Source organism: Pogona vitticeps, chromosome 15 (assembly GCF_051106095.1).
Source record: "Pogona vitticeps strain Pit_001003342236 chromosome 15, PviZW2.1, whole genome shotgun sequence".
Lineage (NCBI taxonomy): Eukaryota > Metazoa > Chordata > Lepidosauria > Squamata > Agamidae > Pogona > Pogona vitticeps.
Genome location: NC_135797.1, coordinates 13,999,488 through 14,016,680, shown reverse-complemented (window position 1 = coordinate 14,016,680; position 17,193 = coordinate 13,999,488). Strand labels below are relative to the sequence as shown.

The 17,193-nt window shown below is 51.1% G+C and overlaps 1 protein-coding gene across 1 annotated transcript in view; it reads right to left on the bottom strand.

The window, feature by feature from the left end:
- Window positions 1–405: 405 nt before the first annotated feature.
- IQGAP3 (IQ motif containing GTPase activating protein 3) overlaps window positions 406–17,193 on the bottom strand; it is a 29,131-nt gene continuing 12,343 nt past the window's right edge. Inside the window, exons 16-38 of the mRNA XM_072983870.2 lie at window positions 16,385–16,475; window positions 15,638–15,805; window positions 15,306–15,448; window positions 14,232–14,402; window positions 13,447–13,530; window positions 13,262–13,333; window positions 12,593–12,662; window positions 11,393–11,601; window positions 10,625–10,777; window positions 10,101–10,264; window positions 9,303–9,527; window positions 8,401–8,541; window positions 7,844–7,928; window positions 7,255–7,487; window positions 6,913–7,045; window positions 6,254–6,356; window positions 5,926–6,067; window positions 5,337–5,424; window positions 5,019–5,231; window positions 4,359–4,525; window positions 3,386–3,478; window positions 2,747–2,855; window positions 406–1,668 (exon numbers count right to left, since the gene is read on the bottom strand). Of these exons, the coding sequence (XP_072839971.2) occupies window positions 1,555–1,668; window positions 2,747–2,855; window positions 3,386–3,478; window positions 4,359–4,525; window positions 5,019–5,231; window positions 5,337–5,424; window positions 5,926–6,067; window positions 6,254–6,356; window positions 6,913–7,045; window positions 7,255–7,487; window positions 7,844–7,928; window positions 8,401–8,541; window positions 9,303–9,527; window positions 10,101–10,264; window positions 10,625–10,777; window positions 11,393–11,601; window positions 12,593–12,662; window positions 13,262–13,333; window positions 13,447–13,530; window positions 14,232–14,402; window positions 15,306–15,448; window positions 15,638–15,805; window positions 16,385–16,475 (3,171 nt within the window). The 3' untranslated portion in view covers window positions 406–1,554. The remainder of the gene's footprint in view (window positions 1,669–2,746; window positions 2,856–3,385; window positions 3,479–4,358; window positions 4,526–5,018; window positions 5,232–5,336; window positions 5,425–5,925; window positions 6,068–6,253; window positions 6,357–6,912; window positions 7,046–7,254; window positions 7,488–7,843; window positions 7,929–8,400; window positions 8,542–9,302; window positions 9,528–10,100; window positions 10,265–10,624; window positions 10,778–11,392; window positions 11,602–12,592; window positions 12,663–13,261; window positions 13,334–13,446; window positions 13,531–14,231; window positions 14,403–15,305; window positions 15,449–15,637; window positions 15,806–16,384; window positions 16,476–17,193) is intronic.

The following is a 17,193-nucleotide window of genomic DNA, read 5'->3' as shown; positions in this document are numbered from 1 at the left end:
TAAAATCAGGATCGCATCGATGGGTGGTGTTCATTTCTGTGGCCGTTCTTTAAGCAACATGTGGCAGTCCAAACCAGCCACAGCTTGCTTTCTCCTATAGGTTCTCTCATGTGGAGTTTCTACCAGATGAAAACTCTGGAGTTGAAAGGGGACCCCGAAGGTCATCCAGTCAACCCCCCTTCAGCCTATGCAGAAAATCCACCTCTCCAGCATCTCCCAACAGGTGACCCTCTAAACTTCCACCAAGGAGTGTCTACCAGTTCCCAAAAGCTGTCCGTTCCCTGCTCAGACAACCCTTCCCATCAGGATTTTCTCTCCAACCTTCAGCTGGAACGGAGATCTGAATCTTTGGCGTGAACCTCTGCCTCCAGTTTGCTGCCTTTGAGACTCTATGATGGTGAAACATTAAATAGAATTGTTTTTGTTTATTCCATTAAATATAAGTGCATTTATTTTTTTAAATAGCTTGAGTACAGAACTTTTTTTTTAAAAGAGTGACTTTCTTCCGTTATATCACGCAAATAATGACTTTAAGCTAATCAAACCGTTCCAGACCCCACATTTTAAAAAGCTGCTGGGTGAAAGTTAGCTACCTATTTTCAAACAGTAATTATTTAAAAAAACAAGTGTCCAACAGCATTAGTTCTCTGTGCAGACCTGATACCGTAAACTCATCTGCCTCTTGCTGGCCACTGTGTTCAGATGAAATACTTGAATTTTCAGAGTTCAGGGAAGCATCCTTAATTTGCAAGACTATATTATTGCACTCAAGGGTGTAAAGCACATCGCCAGCATAAGAACGGAGGTGTTTCTGAGGTGGCGCCTGTCAAAAAACATCTCATTTCCAACATTAAGGAAAAAGGATCTGACCGGAATTTGGGCCACTGGAGAGAGAAGATGAAGGAGACGAGAAAAACAGCTTTTTATACACAAGTAACCTGGAGCGTTGTGAAGAACTTCACTTTTAGAGCCACCACACACAAATGTATACACACAGAGACACTCATGAACACAACTACATGGCATTGGTGGGCAACATAGGAAGGAAGGAAGGAAGGAAGGAAGGAAGGAAGGAAGGAAGGAAGGAAGGAAGGAAGGGCCAATATGATTGTGTGTGGCTAACCTTGTTAGAAATCAGAAATCAGAAGAGGTAGGAGCATGAATTTGTGGGTTTGTGACGGAAATGAAGCCACACAGCTTCTGTCCCCCCGACAATACCAGGGGCTTCCAGAACTGGAGTGCTCAGAAAAACCAGTTTCATCCTTATCAAACCAAGTCTAGACTACAGAAGGTGGACCGCTCCATTGTACAACTTCCTCGCTTACAGAAAGGTAGCCTCTCAGGGGGAAGGATTCTCACTCAGCCTCCAGCCCTGACACTCTAGCGCTCAGCTGGCAAGGACAAAACAATCTCTGGAATTGGAAACAAAGGGCCGTGAGCATCGCTAGGTCTTTGGCACCGCTTAACCGCCTCTCGTGGGCAACATTTTCAGCCTGCCTTTCCTAGGGACTAAACCTACACACACACATACACACCCCACACAAACAGACACAATCATTTCTTGAAAAACTTCTTGTTCAGGAGGAAGATGAGAAGGTTGACGTTGACTTTGGCCTTGTCGAACATTTTCATGACGGCAACGCCCTCGTACTGCAGCTGCAGGAGGTCCTGGTGGGGGGGGAGGAAGAGCGAGAAAGTCTCGTTACCTCTGAAACGATATTTCGGGGAGCAGGCTCACCTCTTCATCCTTGGGAAGAAAGGACTCAGGAAAATACCTTCCTCGTCCCCTCGCCCTACTGGACCCCTTTTTGGGGGGGGGGTTCCCCATAATGGTCAAAAACCCCTCCCACTCCAACTGAGACCCCAGGGCTTGTCCCTCTTGCAGTCAGAATCCGGCCCTCGGCAGCCTCCCCAGGCTTTCCAATAATGGCCCGAAGCTTAGAAGCTTTTGCAGGGTTGCATCCTCTGAGTTCATAGAAGCAAATATATTTCCATCTATATTTCCATCTATGAACTCAGAGGAAGCAAGCCTGCAAAATACATTTTCCATAGATTTTTTTGCTTTTTCCACTTGCTGTTAAAGATGCCTTAAGTAGGGGATGAATTCGCCTCCCTATTCCACATATCCCACTTCAGAGATTTAGCTTTCCAGCAACCCCCACAATACTTTTCCAATTTAAAAAGCCTGAGGTTTTCCCCCCCAATCAGGAAACAATGGGGGTGCAATTTTCCCACGTCTCCCCCCCCCGTAAGATGTTTGAGCTCTGCCTGTCTATCTATCTGTCTGTCTGTCCAAGCATTGTCTAAGCCTTTCCTATATCAACAGATTTCATGTCAGGGCATAAATTATAAAGTTTTTTGTCTGGTGTTGTATCTATTACAAACCCCACATAGTGCCTGAGCCCTAATAGGAGGGGTATATAGAAGTTAAATAAATAAATAAAAATTAATAATAAAGTCCCATTAAACGACCCTAATTCAATTGAACCCAACGAAAACCTTTAAAAAAATAAAAAATAAAACAGTAACCAAGTCTAATGACTGGACGTTGTGATGGAAAAGAGATTCCTCTCCATTTTTTCCTACCTCCTGGGCTTTGCTCATCGTCCTTAGTGCATTAAATGTTAGTTTGGCGGCTCCTTGGGGCAGAGAACACTCTCCTTCTCCCCCTTCCCCCCCACCGTGCAATGGGAATGCCCTCCAGAACAGAGACTCCACCAGAGGTGCGGCCGAACTGCTTCCTCACCTGGTAATGGAGCTGAAACTTTTCCATCTCGATGCCCATAAACTTTGCCTTGACTTGGAACTTCCCGGCTTCCCCACAGGGCACAATTTCAAAGACAACATTTTTGAGTCTAATTAGAGAGGCAGAGGAAAACGGTATGTGTGTGTGTTAGGTTTTTAACTACATGGAGAGGAAAAAACACAGTTAGAGGCCCAGAATAAGAGGTATTTTTTCCCCCATTCCACAAAGCCGCACAATGTAGCGGTTAGAGTTTTGGCCTCAGGCTTTGGAGAACCGGGTTCAAATCCCGGCCTCTCAGCTCTGGAGTTCGTTGGCCGAGGGCAGGCCGACCGTCCTCCCTCTTTGCACCTGGACCACCTCGCATGGCTGTTGTGCAGGTCAAGGAAGCAGAGCAAGCCACCGGGAGTGATTTAGGGGGAGAAACACCTAATGTACCAAGATTTAAAAGTGCAGGTTGACAGATTCTGGGTGGAAAGCCAAATATCAGCCAGGAAGAAAAACAGTGGATCCGTTTTCTCCATTGATCCCACACCAGCCATGTGGGAAATCAACTTGCCAACCCCTGAGAGCCCAAGGGAAGGCAAAAGCGACCCCCCCCCGTCCATCTGGAGGGTGTCCCCCCTCCCCGGCTCTGCTTACTGGCTGAGCGGGAGGTCCTCGATCGCCAGCAGGACGCCCTTCTCGTGCAGCCGGGTTCCCGTGTAATGGAGCACCGCTTGCTTCTTGCTGGACCTGAGAAGAAAGGCGAAGAGGACGACGGTGTCGGTGCCGGCGTGGGAAAACCCGAGACTCTTCGCTCTGCTTGCTCTCCACCGCCCTCAACCCCTCTCCCAAAACACACGCTGACCCTTTGCAACCCACAAGACAGGAGCAGGCACCCCTCTGGGTCCCGATCCCCTGGAGGCAGGCAAAGGGAGCAACCGCGTTGAGGGGCGCACCTTTAAGCCCGGCGGAGAACCATGCCCTCATCATGGCCTCTCATTCCCCGGCAAGCAACTGCTTTGGGACAGTCTCCGAGGGTGGCCCCACGTACAACGCCTTGCCGTAATCTAACCAGCTGGCAGCTGCTGGGGTGTGTGCGTGCGTGCGTGTGGGCAAAGAAAACTGTGTCCAGGGTCAGAGTTTTGGACCATAGCAAATCAGGGGGAGAGCATTAGCCCCACGCTCCATGAGTAGAGATAAAACTTTGAGATGAGTCCTGTACTTTTATTGCACCACTAAACACACACACACACACACACACACACACACACTTCCAAGTCCAGCCAGAGTATTTTGTGGGAATTTTTTGCTTATCCTTTCAACCCCCCCCCCCCCCCCAATTTTAAACCAACTAAGCCTGGAAACAGATTCTGGAGAGGTTATTTTTTTTTCATGATGGAAATTAGGTGCTGCTTAACCCAGAACCTTTTTTTCCCCCTGACTCTTTGCTCCCAGAGAAGGTGGAAAGATGAAAAAGGAACTTCTCCAAATCCTGCCTACCCATGACTTAGACCAGGGATCTATGCCCTTGCCCGGGAAGCGCCCATTCCTTCTTTTCCCGGCCAGGAGGGTGGCATTTCTCAGCCGGCCCGCTTGCCCCCCCACCTCCTCCCCCCGGTTCGGGAGGCACCTGTTCTGGGCGGCCAGGTTGTCCAGGCACGTCCGGATGTACTGGTGGTAGAAGTCGATCTGCTCCTCGTAGAAGGCCTGCTTGGCGTGCAGGCCGCCCAGAGTCCGCTGCAGGCTGGCCAGCTCCGCTCTGCGCCGCTGGCGGTACCGCCTCTGGTTGCAGATGTCCTGCGGACGAGAGTTGGAGAACCCCCCGGGATCAAGTCCACGGCCCAGAGGTAGACTGCCACTGAACATGGGGGTTCGGAAGGCCCCGTTCCTGGCTTTCGGCAGTCCCTCGTTCCTCCCTTGCTTCTCCTCCGCTGAAGACAAAATCTTGGTCTTGCCCTGTACACCCCAAGTGCGAATCCTGCAGCCTGCCTTTGGCCCAGAGGGCCCTGCTTTATGGCTTAAGCGTTCGGCTTACACCAGTCCCTTCCCCTCGTGCCGTTAACTGCCTTCTCAGCCACTCACAAGCACACCGAGGGACCCACATTTGTGTGTCTAGAAGGCAGGACCTGCTTTTGATTTGGTTTCAATGGACAGGCCTTCCCTGGTTTTGCCCACAGAAACAGGTACGTCTGGGAGATGATCTTGCTTCCACAAATGATCCGAATGTAAGACAGTATACACTTTACGGGATGCTAGGCTCTTTCTCCCAGTCCCTTGCTGCCGGGAGTACCTGGGCCATCTCGTTGAGGATCGCCTGGAACTGGTTGCCGGCGTCCACCAAGCCCAGGCTGTCGAGCCGCCGAAGGTTCTTGAGGACGATCCTCTTCTTCTCCTCGAGGGAGAGGCAGGTGTCGGCCGCCAGAGGGTGGTGGGACCTCAGCCTGTCGGGGGCCCGGGCCTGGCACTCGGCCCGTTTCTTCATCCGCTGGTGGTGGACCACCTCCTGGAAGAGAAGGTGAGGGTTAGGGTCAACCATAAAAGCCATTAAAAAAGAGGAAGAAGAAGATGGAGAAGTCAGGAAGGAACCCTTTGATGCCCATCGACCCACCTGGTCCTCTGAGGCTGGTGTCTGCAAGATCTCCGTCAGGGAATCTCCCGGCTGGGACTGGATCACGTCCACCAGCAGCTGCTTGGTGCTTTTAAAAACAAAGCAAGATGAACATCCAGAGAGAGAGAGAGAACTATTTACAGAATCCCCTTGATCCAGTGCTGGACACTGAAGTTTACATGGCTTCAGAAAAACAATTCATCCACCCATGAGGATGACAGCCAGTGAAGCCTCCATGCTCCCAACGCAGTCTACCATGGAATCAGAGGTCCCCAGCTGAGAAAGAAATGAGGGACGGGCACCTCCCTCCAGACCTGCCTGACATCTCTGTGGATGTGCAATGCTAAATGGGGCTAAAGTCGATTTTCTGACCCAGACACCCTGCACTGCGATCAATCTGAACCTGCTCCAAACGTACCGGGGACCCTCTCTGCCCCTCGTGCTTATGGGTGGAGATGATTAAGCACCCCAAACATTTTTTGAAGTGCACAAGAGTGGACAAAACATCAGCAGATTCCCCCCCCCCCCCCCGACCATCATCTCCTCCTCTGCTTTTGGCATTTCGAAGCCACGGGGGTGGGGTCCCCACCTCAGCAGTAAGCTGTGCGTATCCTTCCCGCCTTCTGCGTCGATCGCGTCGGCGTCAAATTTGCTGCTCAGGGTGAGTGAGATTTCCATCTTGGCCAGCTGAGCTGGGGGTTGCTCCAAAGCTCCTGGCCCTGGCTTTTCACCTGCAAGTCATCATCATCATCATTATCCTCCTGCACGGCACATTCAGCAGCCCAGAAATAAGGGCTGGCAAATTTGTAGCGAAACACAGAACCGGGGAGCATCCTTGGACATGCCGGGGCCACCCCCTGGCGGCAGAGGGGAGAGGACACCCCATGGGCAGCTCAACCCTCAAGCCCGGCCCTTACCGATCACCCCATGGATGGTGGGCAGCTCGCCCAGGTCTTCCAGAAGTTCGTGGAGAGGGTCCCGAGGATCGGGGGCTACCAAGCGCTGGTGCTCCAGCAGCAGCTGCCTCAAAACACAAAGAATTCAGAGCAGGGCTCCGTTACGAAAAGCTCCCTTTCTTTTTTAACTACATGGCCCAAAATCCCCAGAGCCCATCCTTTATACCACCCTGCCCTCTGGTGGCAAAGTCTCTCCACTGCAGCCTGCCTGTGTCAAACTGTGCTTCCTTCTAATTCCCACACAGACATCCTCGCACTCTGTCAGAAGTAAATCAGAATTTGTCCATTTGCTTGAACGACACAAAATTCTCTCCCTTTGTAGAAAAAGGACATCATTCAAAGACAATATTTAAAAGCTCAGAACACGATTTACAAATGTGCTATTCCCTGTAAAATCCACGGTTTCCTTAAAAGTTAAGAAATTAAACATGTATTTCACTCTCATGCACTTATTCTGCATCGTTTAGATGTTTCATTTCCTTGCCTCTGAAGGCAGCCTTGGGCTGCAACTGAGGGTGGGTGGCGGGGATCCTGAGATATTTCGGAACTCAACTCCACCTCAATGAGGACTAGAAACCCCAGAAGGATGCCTAACCTTCCCATGCTTTGCACGCCCTCACCTTGTGCGTGTTAACCAGCTCCTCGGCCGTAATGTAGATCACCGGCTTGGTGAGGGCGACCATCTCAGAGTATCTGTCCACGTTAAACCGGTCTTCTGGCTCCGGAACAGAGCAGGCGGCGCTGATGAACTCTCTGGATGCAGGAGAAGAGAAAGGACAGACGTGAGGGGAGATGCTGGAAAATCCCAGGTCTCCAAGCCAGCCCTTATTTCTATGGACACCCCTTTAAGGACGGGACTTTCGGGGACCAACATCCTCTGCCTCGCACCCTCACGCCACTTTGCCAAGAAAGCTGGCGCTTCCGCCTGCTTTTGCGAACCATCCATCACGATGCAGACCAACCTGAACTTGAGGTGGGTCTCCTCCAGGTACTGGTTGACCACCCTCAGATGGGCATTCTCCCCTTCAAAGAGCTGGCCAGCGGCCGCCTGCTGCAGGATCTTGGCCACGGAGCCCAGGTTGCGCCGGTGGTCCGGATGGAGGGCCACGCCGGCCGAGAGGTCCACGATATCGAAGCCATCGGGGGCCACCACCGCCGGGTTCATGAAGCGGTAGTAGAGCAGGTTCCCAACCACCTGGCGAGGAGGCAGAAAAGGCCACTGAGTACAGAAGGACCTCAGCATTTCCAGGGGGCGAATTCCCACCCTTCCGGCCCCCGTGGATGCTGAAAAACGTGGAAGTATCGAACACTATAAATTGCACAGTCTCTGGATCCCTCTCGTGGCCAGTTCTAGTAAACAGACCCTGGCAATACATCTATAGAGTTGTTTCTGGGATTTTTTTAATTAATGTTTTCAGCCAGTGAATAAGTGGATATTGGTCCCGTGGATAGGGGGGGTCCTACTGTGTTTTAACTAAAGGCCTTCCAGATTCAGAGCCTGCGGGCTTTTCATTCTGCGGATCAAGCCCTTCCTTCCCGGCCACCACTCACCTTGTCAATGTCTCCCTGGTCGGTCTGTGGGAACTTCTCCGTTAAGGACGTCTTCAAGACTTTAGCGATGTAACGCATCCCATAACTGGCAGAGGAGACGAGGTTTCCGAGTCAACATAACCTTTTGCGCCCCTTTATTTGTTACTTTGTGGGCAGATGGGGGGAAAGAACAGAACTTTGCAGCAGCAAAATTGCCTCTAATGAACAAGTCACCGCTTGGATTCCTAATGGTGGGCCGAGAACCTTGACTGGCTCAGGATGAAGAATCACAGAGGGGATTTTGTTCACTAGCAGCAATTTGCTGCTACCCTCCCCCCCCCCGAAAATAAGCCCTAGTCAGTGTGATTTTCCAGGATGCTCGTCATAGAACCCCTAGCCCCCAAAATAAGCCCCAGTTAAGAGAAACCTCGCCTTCCACTCTTGTGCAGCAATACCTAAATATTAGCTGTTTATTTAAAACGCCATTTAAATGACTGAAATGCTACAGGAGCAAGAGTGGCGACCAAACAAAGGAAATTTGGGGGAAAAAAGAAAGCGAAAGGAGAACCAGTTCCTACGGGAGTTTGTCGACAGAGGAGATGATGGCCGAGAGGAACTTGTCCGTCACTGTCAGGAGGTTGCGGATGGAGATGTCCAGCCTCCGCTGGACCTCGGGGTGACCGAGGGCTTGCTCGGGGGTGACGTCGTAGGGGAGGGGGCTGCCGGGAGGAGAAAGGACATTTTATTCATTCTGAGATTCATATCCCCCCCCCAAAAAAAGAAGGGGTGCAGAGTGGAAACACCCCTTCGCAGCCCTTCCCTCATCAGAAAGGCTCTTTTCCCCACTCACTTGTCTCCTTACTCATGAGTAGACTGCAATAATCTCTTTCCCCCCCCCCCCTCGCTGGTGCTCTAAAAACCTCCTTTATTTTATTTTTTAAAAACATGGCAGTTGGGCTGCTGCTCTTATGTGCAAGAGGCTGCATAGCTTGGAAAATGTACTACAAATCCCATTGGCTGTGCGGACCAGGGGATTTCAGGATTTGTAGTCCAACGGGACAATTTGTCTCGCTTCTTTACCTGAGCCCCTTCCTTATTTGGAGGACTCGAGGAAATCCCTCGTAACTCCCTTTTGCAAATGCTCCTCTGACTTTTGTGACCAGGTTACTTTTCAAAATAAAATACTTTAAATATTAAAAGAAAAGAAAATGCGTATTTCTGTGATGTTATTACCAGAACCAGCCACTAGAGGGGGGCAGAGACCATGCTATGTATAGGAGTTGCTATTATCCGCAGTTTTCTGCATCCAGAGGCAGACTGGCTATTCATCCCCTACGGATACGGAGGATCGTACTGTATATAAGCTGGGCCAGTCAGAATTACAGAACTGCAGAGTTAGAATGTTCCTAAAGGTCATCTAGTCCATCCCCCATCAGTGGTGAATTTGAACTTAGCCACCCTGTGACTCTCTTCTCCTGACCTTTTCTGCCCCGTCTGGGACTCGGTCTGGTTGATCCACCCTCGGTAGATCTCCACGGGGCACGTGCGGATGCTCAGGGTCTTGTTCTGGAGAACCTCCTGGACAGGACCCCCTAGGATTTCACGCAAGGCGTTCTGCCCCCGGGCGTTGCGGTAGAAGCTCACAACCATCCGGATGACCGTCGGGTTCCCCGTCAGGATGTCACGGATCCTGGCGACTCTGGAGCTGAACAGGCAAGAAAAAAAGGGAGAGAAAAGGTGAAAGAAGAAAAAATCGGCACCGCAGAGACACAGGTCAGATGTTCAAACCTGTGCCGAGCTTTCTGGGAGCGTCACGACGGCACACTCCGTTCTGTTGCCAAGCTTACAAAAAGGTTGGACTTCCTTATTCCAGACCAGTCTATCTGTGGACTACAACTCCCAGCCAGGTGGGGATTTTGGGCACTGGCCTTCCAAAAATAAAAAAAAGTGCTTTTCCAGGCTCGGGAAGGTAAGTGCCCCAAGTTCTCCTGTAGGTATGCAGCTTCATTTGCTGAGGTTCGGCAGTGCTCCTCACCCAAACCATGCGCGCTGCCGGCAGATCACGGAGTGGGTGACCAGCTGGGAAGGAGTCCAGGAAAGAAGAGAGTCTCGCCCAGAGGCACAGCAGACACCCCCTCCTTCCTTGGAAGGGGGAGAGCCACCCCCCCGTGACATCCTCGCAGGCCAACTAAGCGAAACCGTCCCACCACAAAGGACCCACGAAGGCCAGCTGGGATTGGGGCCGTGCAAGGAGACCCCTCTGCCCCTCGGGACTCACTGGACTTCTTCTTGGAGGGCCGCCCTGAAGAGCCGGAGCAGAAGGCAAGCCTCCCGGGAGTTCGAGGCGTAGTTGTAGAGGGAAAACACCACCGACTCCATGAACCTGGTGGACTTGTTCTGAGGCATTTGTAAGACCAAGCGGGCCAAATACACCGGGTGGGTCTAAGAGAGAGAGCGGGTGAAGAAAGAGAGACAGCAAAATGGTCATTCTGCATTTTAACCCATGCTTTTCATATTCCTGGTCTTAATCGGCCGATTCTGAGCCTCGTGCACTCAGGGATTTGATCCCGAGAAGGCCAGCCCTCGTCCCTCTCCTTTCAAGAATTATTTTCTCTGCATGTACTTCGAGGGTCTTCCTCGGGGGGACCCTCCCCAAAAACAGAACAGAGAAGAAACAGGCCCAAAACTCAGCGGGACCATCCTGAAGAGAAGGAAGGACCAGAAAACCAGCTGCCAAGGAGCCCAGGGGTGGGTTTTCCAAGCAAGGGGGGGCCTCGCGGGCCAAAGATGACGCCGACGGACCTGCAGCAGGTAGAAAAGGTGCTGATATGCCTCCAGGGTCTTCCGCTTCTCCTGGCTGAGGGCCTTCAGCCCCTGGTCCTTGCCGGGGCCCATCAGGTCCGAGAGCTGCTCCTTGTTCTTCCTGGTGAGCTTCTTGCAATGAGAAACCACCTCCTGTCTCGGAAAAGGAGGGGAAACTTCCTTAAGGAAGGACGGACGGACGGACGGACGGGCCACCTTCTCCAGGCTCAGCCTCCCCTCCCCTCCTGTTTTGCAAAAGCTTGAGAGATTTCAATTAACCTCTCACCAATCAAGGATAAATCCAAATTCCAAACTTATTCCATCTGCTTTTGTGCCAGGCTGGGAGAAACTTTGCCCCTCTTTCCCACTTCAAAAAGCTGCTTCCGGCTGTCTCTTTTTGAAATTTTAATTCTTTTTTTGTGGCGGGGCTAAGATCCCATGGTTTCTCCCAACAAATCTCAAGGGAGGTCCGTGAGTCAACATGCCCCATTTCTGGGTCTTTAACTTTGTTTCTTGGGGTGCCTGCTTTTTTAAAAACTGATTTCCATGAACTTGGTGCTCTGAACACTCATTCTTCGAGGGTGAGAATTTAAGACCACGAATATAAATACTGTTGAGAAAAGTCACATCGGAGACCCTTCAAGAGCAGCTCACCCCTTGGTTAGGTGAGATTCTTCCTGCTTACACACAAGGAAACCCCCTCAAGAGTCTGCTTCTCCAATACCTTAGCTCCTTTGAGATTTCCCCGCAAAATCAACTCTCGGTTACCTGGAGGGTGATCCTGTTCTTGACCAGCAGCCCAATTTTGATGTCCATGAGATTGAGGTCGCTTTCCAGCTGCCGGTTGGACCGGATCCCTTTCACCACGCTCTCTTGGAGTGCCAGCAACTCCAGTTCCTCCCAGTAATCCTGCTGGCTCTGTTCCAGCAGGTGCGCAAAACGCCGGACGATGCCGAGGGGTGGGTTCCGGCTGTGGACTGGCATCGAAAGAGAGAGAGAGGTCAGAATCGTTACCTTGAACTCTGCACTGGTTCCCCAACCTTGACCAGACTAAAATTTCTTGGACTACAACTCCCAGAAGCCTTCGCCCCTCGCTGGGCTGGCTAGGGATTCATGGGAATTGTAGTCCAAGAACCTCTGGGGACCCAACGTCTACTCACTTGCAAGAGGAAACTAAAGGAAAATGGCTGGGCCAGAATCCACTGAGGGGGTCTTCCTCTTACCCGCTGTGGCTTGAATAAAAGGCAAGACCTTTTTATCTCATGATGTGTTTTCCATCTTTCCCACAATGCACAAAGGTGCACATTTTGTGTTTGTTAAGGGCTCCTTTTGAACACCACACCAGCCACTCCAGGATATAAATCAAATAAATAAATAAAAATAAATTTCTTCCAGAGACTAAACTCTCTTTCCTAGGCTTGGATCAGACTGCCCCCCCCCATCAAGGGTCTTGAGCCCTATATAGCTGGCTCAAAACCCTTGCTTTTAAATAAACCCTGCTTATCCTTCCCAAGTCCGTTCAGGGCTGAACCTTTCGGAGGTCAGAAACTCACGGGGTTGCCAGGATTGTGCCGTGACTTGAGCGCACTTGCCACAAGACTCTGTCAATTTCGTGGCAATGCATTCATCGACATGGCCATGCTTCGGAAGCCTTCCTCTCTGTCCCCGACTGGGTCGCCCTCTCTGGACACCTCTTGCTTTTAATTATTAAACCGTACTTTAAATAGCATATCGTTTAGCTGTTTTTTTTTAAATGTTTAACTTATTATGTTCTAAACGGAATTCCTTTTAAATACTGTGAGCCACCTTGAGTCCCCTTATCTGGAGAAAGGTGGCTCACGAAGAAAAGAAACAAACTAGAGGAGATCCGGCAATGACCGGCAACGTGGTTAGAAGGCAAAGCAGACCGGCCAACAGTCTCTGGACCCCCACCCCCACCCCCCCACCCACCAAAAGACGGGCACTTACCCAACATCCTGTAATCGCCTCGTGCTTTATTCGCCCGTACAAACGCCTGGATTTTAATCACGGCCCGTACCTGCCACGAGGGACACACACACCAAACAGAAGCCGGTCTAAATCCACACCATTGCAGAGGAACATGTAGAGTGGGAAGGGATCCTGAAGATCATCTAGCCCACCCCACTGCCAATGCAAGAAAGGCCGACTTCTTCCAGGGAGCGCGAGTCCCGGTCTACTCGCTCTGGGTGGCAAAGGCCAGCCCTTGTCAGGAAACCCGGGACCCCGGACGACCCCTGCCGTGCTGGGGGTAAGCCTGGGCCTCCTGACCCCTCCAGAGAAGGCACCCTATTCATTCACTTGATGGACAATTAAGAATCCTTAGGATGCACCCTGAGCACTAAGAAGCAGGGTTTTACTGCACAACAGGCATCATTCAGAAGCATGATTTTTTTTTTTTAAATTCCCAGTCGCCCGGTTGTGGACAAGAGAAGAGGGACCCTTGCACATCACGTTAATTCCACACTGGAAGGATGCTTTTAATTTCACGTTTGCAAAATCTACTGTTTCCCTGTTTGGCAGACAATCCTTCTCCCGCCCCTTCCAGCGAGGAAACAGCTCAACCCTTCCCACCCCAAAAAAGACCACCGGGGATGCCGAGGATGGCAAAAGGCTCACATTTCTGCGGAAGTAACGCAGCCGCTCCAGGTAACGTTTGCGTGCGAGCCACATCCGAACCCAAGCTTGGATCTGGAGACGGCAGGAAGAGAAGGCAGGTCATGTCATGCCCCGGAACTGGGAAGCAAGGAGACCCAAAGTAAAAGCTTCTTTCCAAACCCCCCCTCCCAAAAAAACCCTCCTACCTTGCGGGCGGCCCCCACGTGCCTCTGGAAGAACCGTAGCCTTTCCAGATAATTCCTCCGTTGCCGATACCCCCTCCAGCAGGCCTGAAAAGACACCGCATAGCAGCTGGTGAGAGGCGGGAGCCAGAAAGTCCTGGTTTCGAATCCTGCCTCCCCTGCTTCATGGTTTGCAGCCATACTGCCCTGCTGTCCAGGCATCCCATTTTCCAGCATTGTGTTTTTATTAACTTCAGTTTACATCTTTGTTGTTGTTGTTGTTGTTCTTGCAGGAAAGGGACTGGAGGAGGCTCACCATAAAACAGGGCAATTATGTAAGAAATGCAGGGAAGATTTTAAAAAGGTTTTAAGACATTAATTGGGGGGGGGGACCCACTAAGAGAAAACACCCAGTTTAAAGTCAATTCTGCTGTTGTTCCTTAAACAAAAATGGATTTGCCCCACTCTGGGAAGTACCCAGGAATAGCAGGTTTTGTATAAAATCGATTAGGGGGCTGGGTTCCAAACCCAAACAGCTCACAGCTTCCAAAATCACATCTAGAACTGGCTGCTGTCTTCACTACCAATGTTTTCTTTTAAACTTTGCATTTAAAACCCCTCCTTTTTTTTGCATCTTAAAAACCCTTTTTTTCAAGAGCTAACCAGCTACCAAATGCTGATGTGAGCACACTTCCATATTGCACAGAGAGAAAAGGACTTGCTTCATATGTACCGTAAAGGCGAGATTTGAACACAGGGCCTCCCAATACGTTGAGCAGGGAAGAACGGGTTGGGCGGCTCCCTCCTACCTGGATTTTTGTAGCCGCCGGCACCTGTTCGGACAGTAAGTGCCTCCGGGCTGCAAACCCCTGTCGGACGAGGAAGCCCCTCATCCGGGCTTGGAGACGAATCACCAAGGGGACGCTGGACTCCCAGAGGCGCCTCCGGTCGTGGGCAGCCGTCACCCTCCTGATGGTGGCCTGCAAGGTCAAGGAAGGGCACAGTCCAAGATGGGGGCAATCCAGGAGAAAGCCCAAGAAAGAAAGGGAGGGGGGAAAAACCAAGACAGGGACATTCCCAAGCCTTGGCAATACACTGCACTCCTTGTTTCAAGCGTCGCTCTGTGTATACCCTTAATTCGGATGCTTGAGAATAAAGATCTGTTTGCACGGCACAATGAGACCCCGCTGCTTCCATTTTCATGGCTCCAACCTATCGAAACCTGGGGTTTTTAGTTCAAGAAGGGGCTTTGAATCCAAATTGAATACTCTTTGCGGGAGAGAACATGAACAATGAGGTGCCAAGAGGTTTCCTAATTTCTGAAAGTACACCCCGTTGGAGGTTTAGACCATCAGGAAGCTGACGAGAACAAAAATCACAACCGAAAACAACAATGTGTGTTACTTGAAGGCCAGCTGACTGCCTAGAATGCTCTTCCCCGTAACATGTTGTGTTTATTTATTTATTCAAAATATTTTTTTACTCTGCCTTTCTCTTTAAGAAGGACCCCAGGCGGCTTCCTTTATTAAAAGACAATATTTAAAAACAGCGAGTCTACAAATCCAAAAAAGGATCAAACAGATGCCCGCCTGAAGAGAAAGGTCTTTGCCTGCTTGCAGAAGGATGGCCAAGAAGGGGCCAGCCTGGACTCCAGTGGGAGGGAGTTCCAGAGTCTAAGGGCAGCCACAGAGAAGACCCGTCTCCCCAGCAAATGCACCTGGGAGGAGGACGGGGCCAAGAGAAAAACACGTTGTGTTGATTCTAACACTCAGGGAGGCTCCTAAAGGGAGACTCGCTCCTCGGGATAGCTTGAACCCCCAAGTCTCGGCCCCTGCCTTTCCACAACGCCAGACCCAGCCAAGCCCCGGGCGGCTGCCCCGTACCTGGATTTCCTCCCGGCTGAGATGCGTCGTGTTGAGGGCGCAGGGCCGAGGCGGCTCCCACGAGCCCTCAAAGGTCTGCAGGCTGAAGTAATATGCCATCCCGTCCTTCAAGCAGTGGTGCACCCAGGGCTTTTTCGAATCCCCTGGGGGGGGGAAAACCCAAATAAACCAAAGCAAAAGCTCAGAGGGCATCGACATCCGGCTTTAAATCTAGTTTTGAAATTCCTGGAGGATGGGATAGCAGGAAAGTGGCCGGCAGGGGGTGGGAGGAGAGTGGAAAGGAGGTCGGGAACCAGAAGATCAAAATAGGGACATGCCTCTCTTTGTCTTACCTGTTTTGCTCCTGGTGGCCAAGAGGGCCCTCAGCTGCGCCTGGTAGCCCTCGGCACACTCCGCCACCACGCCGCAGAGAGACACGTCCGGATTGCGCAGGACCCGGGCCGTCTGCGCAGCGTTCCCTTCCTTGATGGCCTGGTTGATGGCCGCCACGCCTAAGGCCACTGCAAGGCAGGGTTAAACCGTGAGACGTGGTTGGATCCAGTTTATTCGCTGACACACTTCATTGAATCATAAGCAGCATGGAATAAGACACAATAATGTGTGAAATTTACAGGACGACTGTGGAGAGATCGGTCCCAAACTCCCCCTGCTCTGCGGATACCAAAACATGTGGAAGCATCAAACACTCCCCTTTGCATGGTCCGTTGTCCCCTCCGGTGTCCTGTTCTGGGAAATACATATTAATATGTACTTCTGGGGTTTTTAATTTAGTATTTTCAGCCAGCGGATAAGTGAATCAACAGATATCGATCCCGCGGATATGGGCTTCCTACTGTATTTTTTTCTCTAGCTCCAACCACTCTTCCTTAGGTTGCATTTTCTTCCACTTTGGTGCCACCTCTGCTGGGAATTGCACCCCCTAAGTGGCTGGCCAACAGAACTGGCCCATGGGTCAGAATCTTGTCCTAGAGCTCTCACCCCTCAGCCCCCCTTATCACTTTGTGGAGTTTGTTGGAAAGATTCTGTTCAGCAGCAGAAAAACAAAAACAAAAACCAGCCCCAGGCCGAAACGCCCGTACTTCTCATGGCGGCTTCAGTGTCTCGGTTGGCCTCGGAGACGCCATCCACGATCTCTTCCCACCACAAGGCAGCGCCAGCCTCCCCCGTCACCTGGAAGAGAGAAAATCCGGAGGTGCCTCTACCGCAATGCCCTGCTAGGCATTCCCCCCACCCCCACCCCCCGTGGCCAAAACCCTTTCCAGAAAAGAGGCCCTGACAACTCCAGGCTCGCTTTGGGAGTCTGTCTGTTCTGCGTGGTTGCAAAACCTCCGTAACTGCTGGAAGCGTTTAAACTCGTCCTTTCTTGGGTCCTTCCCAAAAGCATCATCACCTCCGCCGCCACCTCTCGGGAAAAGCCAATCTAAAACTGGACCAAGCTTCAGCAGGAGGTAGCCCCCCCCCCCCCCCAGGATAAATTGTTCGGATAACCATTCTAGTTGCCACAAGGCTCTTACTGTTTTTTGTCTTTGAATTTTTGTGTATTTGTCATTCGGCAGCGCCTGTTTTTGTCTCTTGCTATGAACTGCCCAGGACAGGGCGTCGCACTAATTGGGGAGGCCTCTCCATCAATCAAAGAAATAAATGAATAGCGATTCTCTTGGGTGGGCCAGCCACTGGTTCCTCCCCCAAAATAGGTTCGGGAAAGGAAGAGCCCTTCTTAGCTCTACAATTTGCAAATCCTTTTTATATATTTAAAAAAAACACCTTCATCTTTTTTAAAAAATTGTGCTGTATATGGGTTTTCTCTTCCTCCCTACATTAGCCTCACAACGATGCTGTGCAAGGTAGGCCGGTTGAGAAAGAGAAGGTTAAAAATCATGCACGGAGT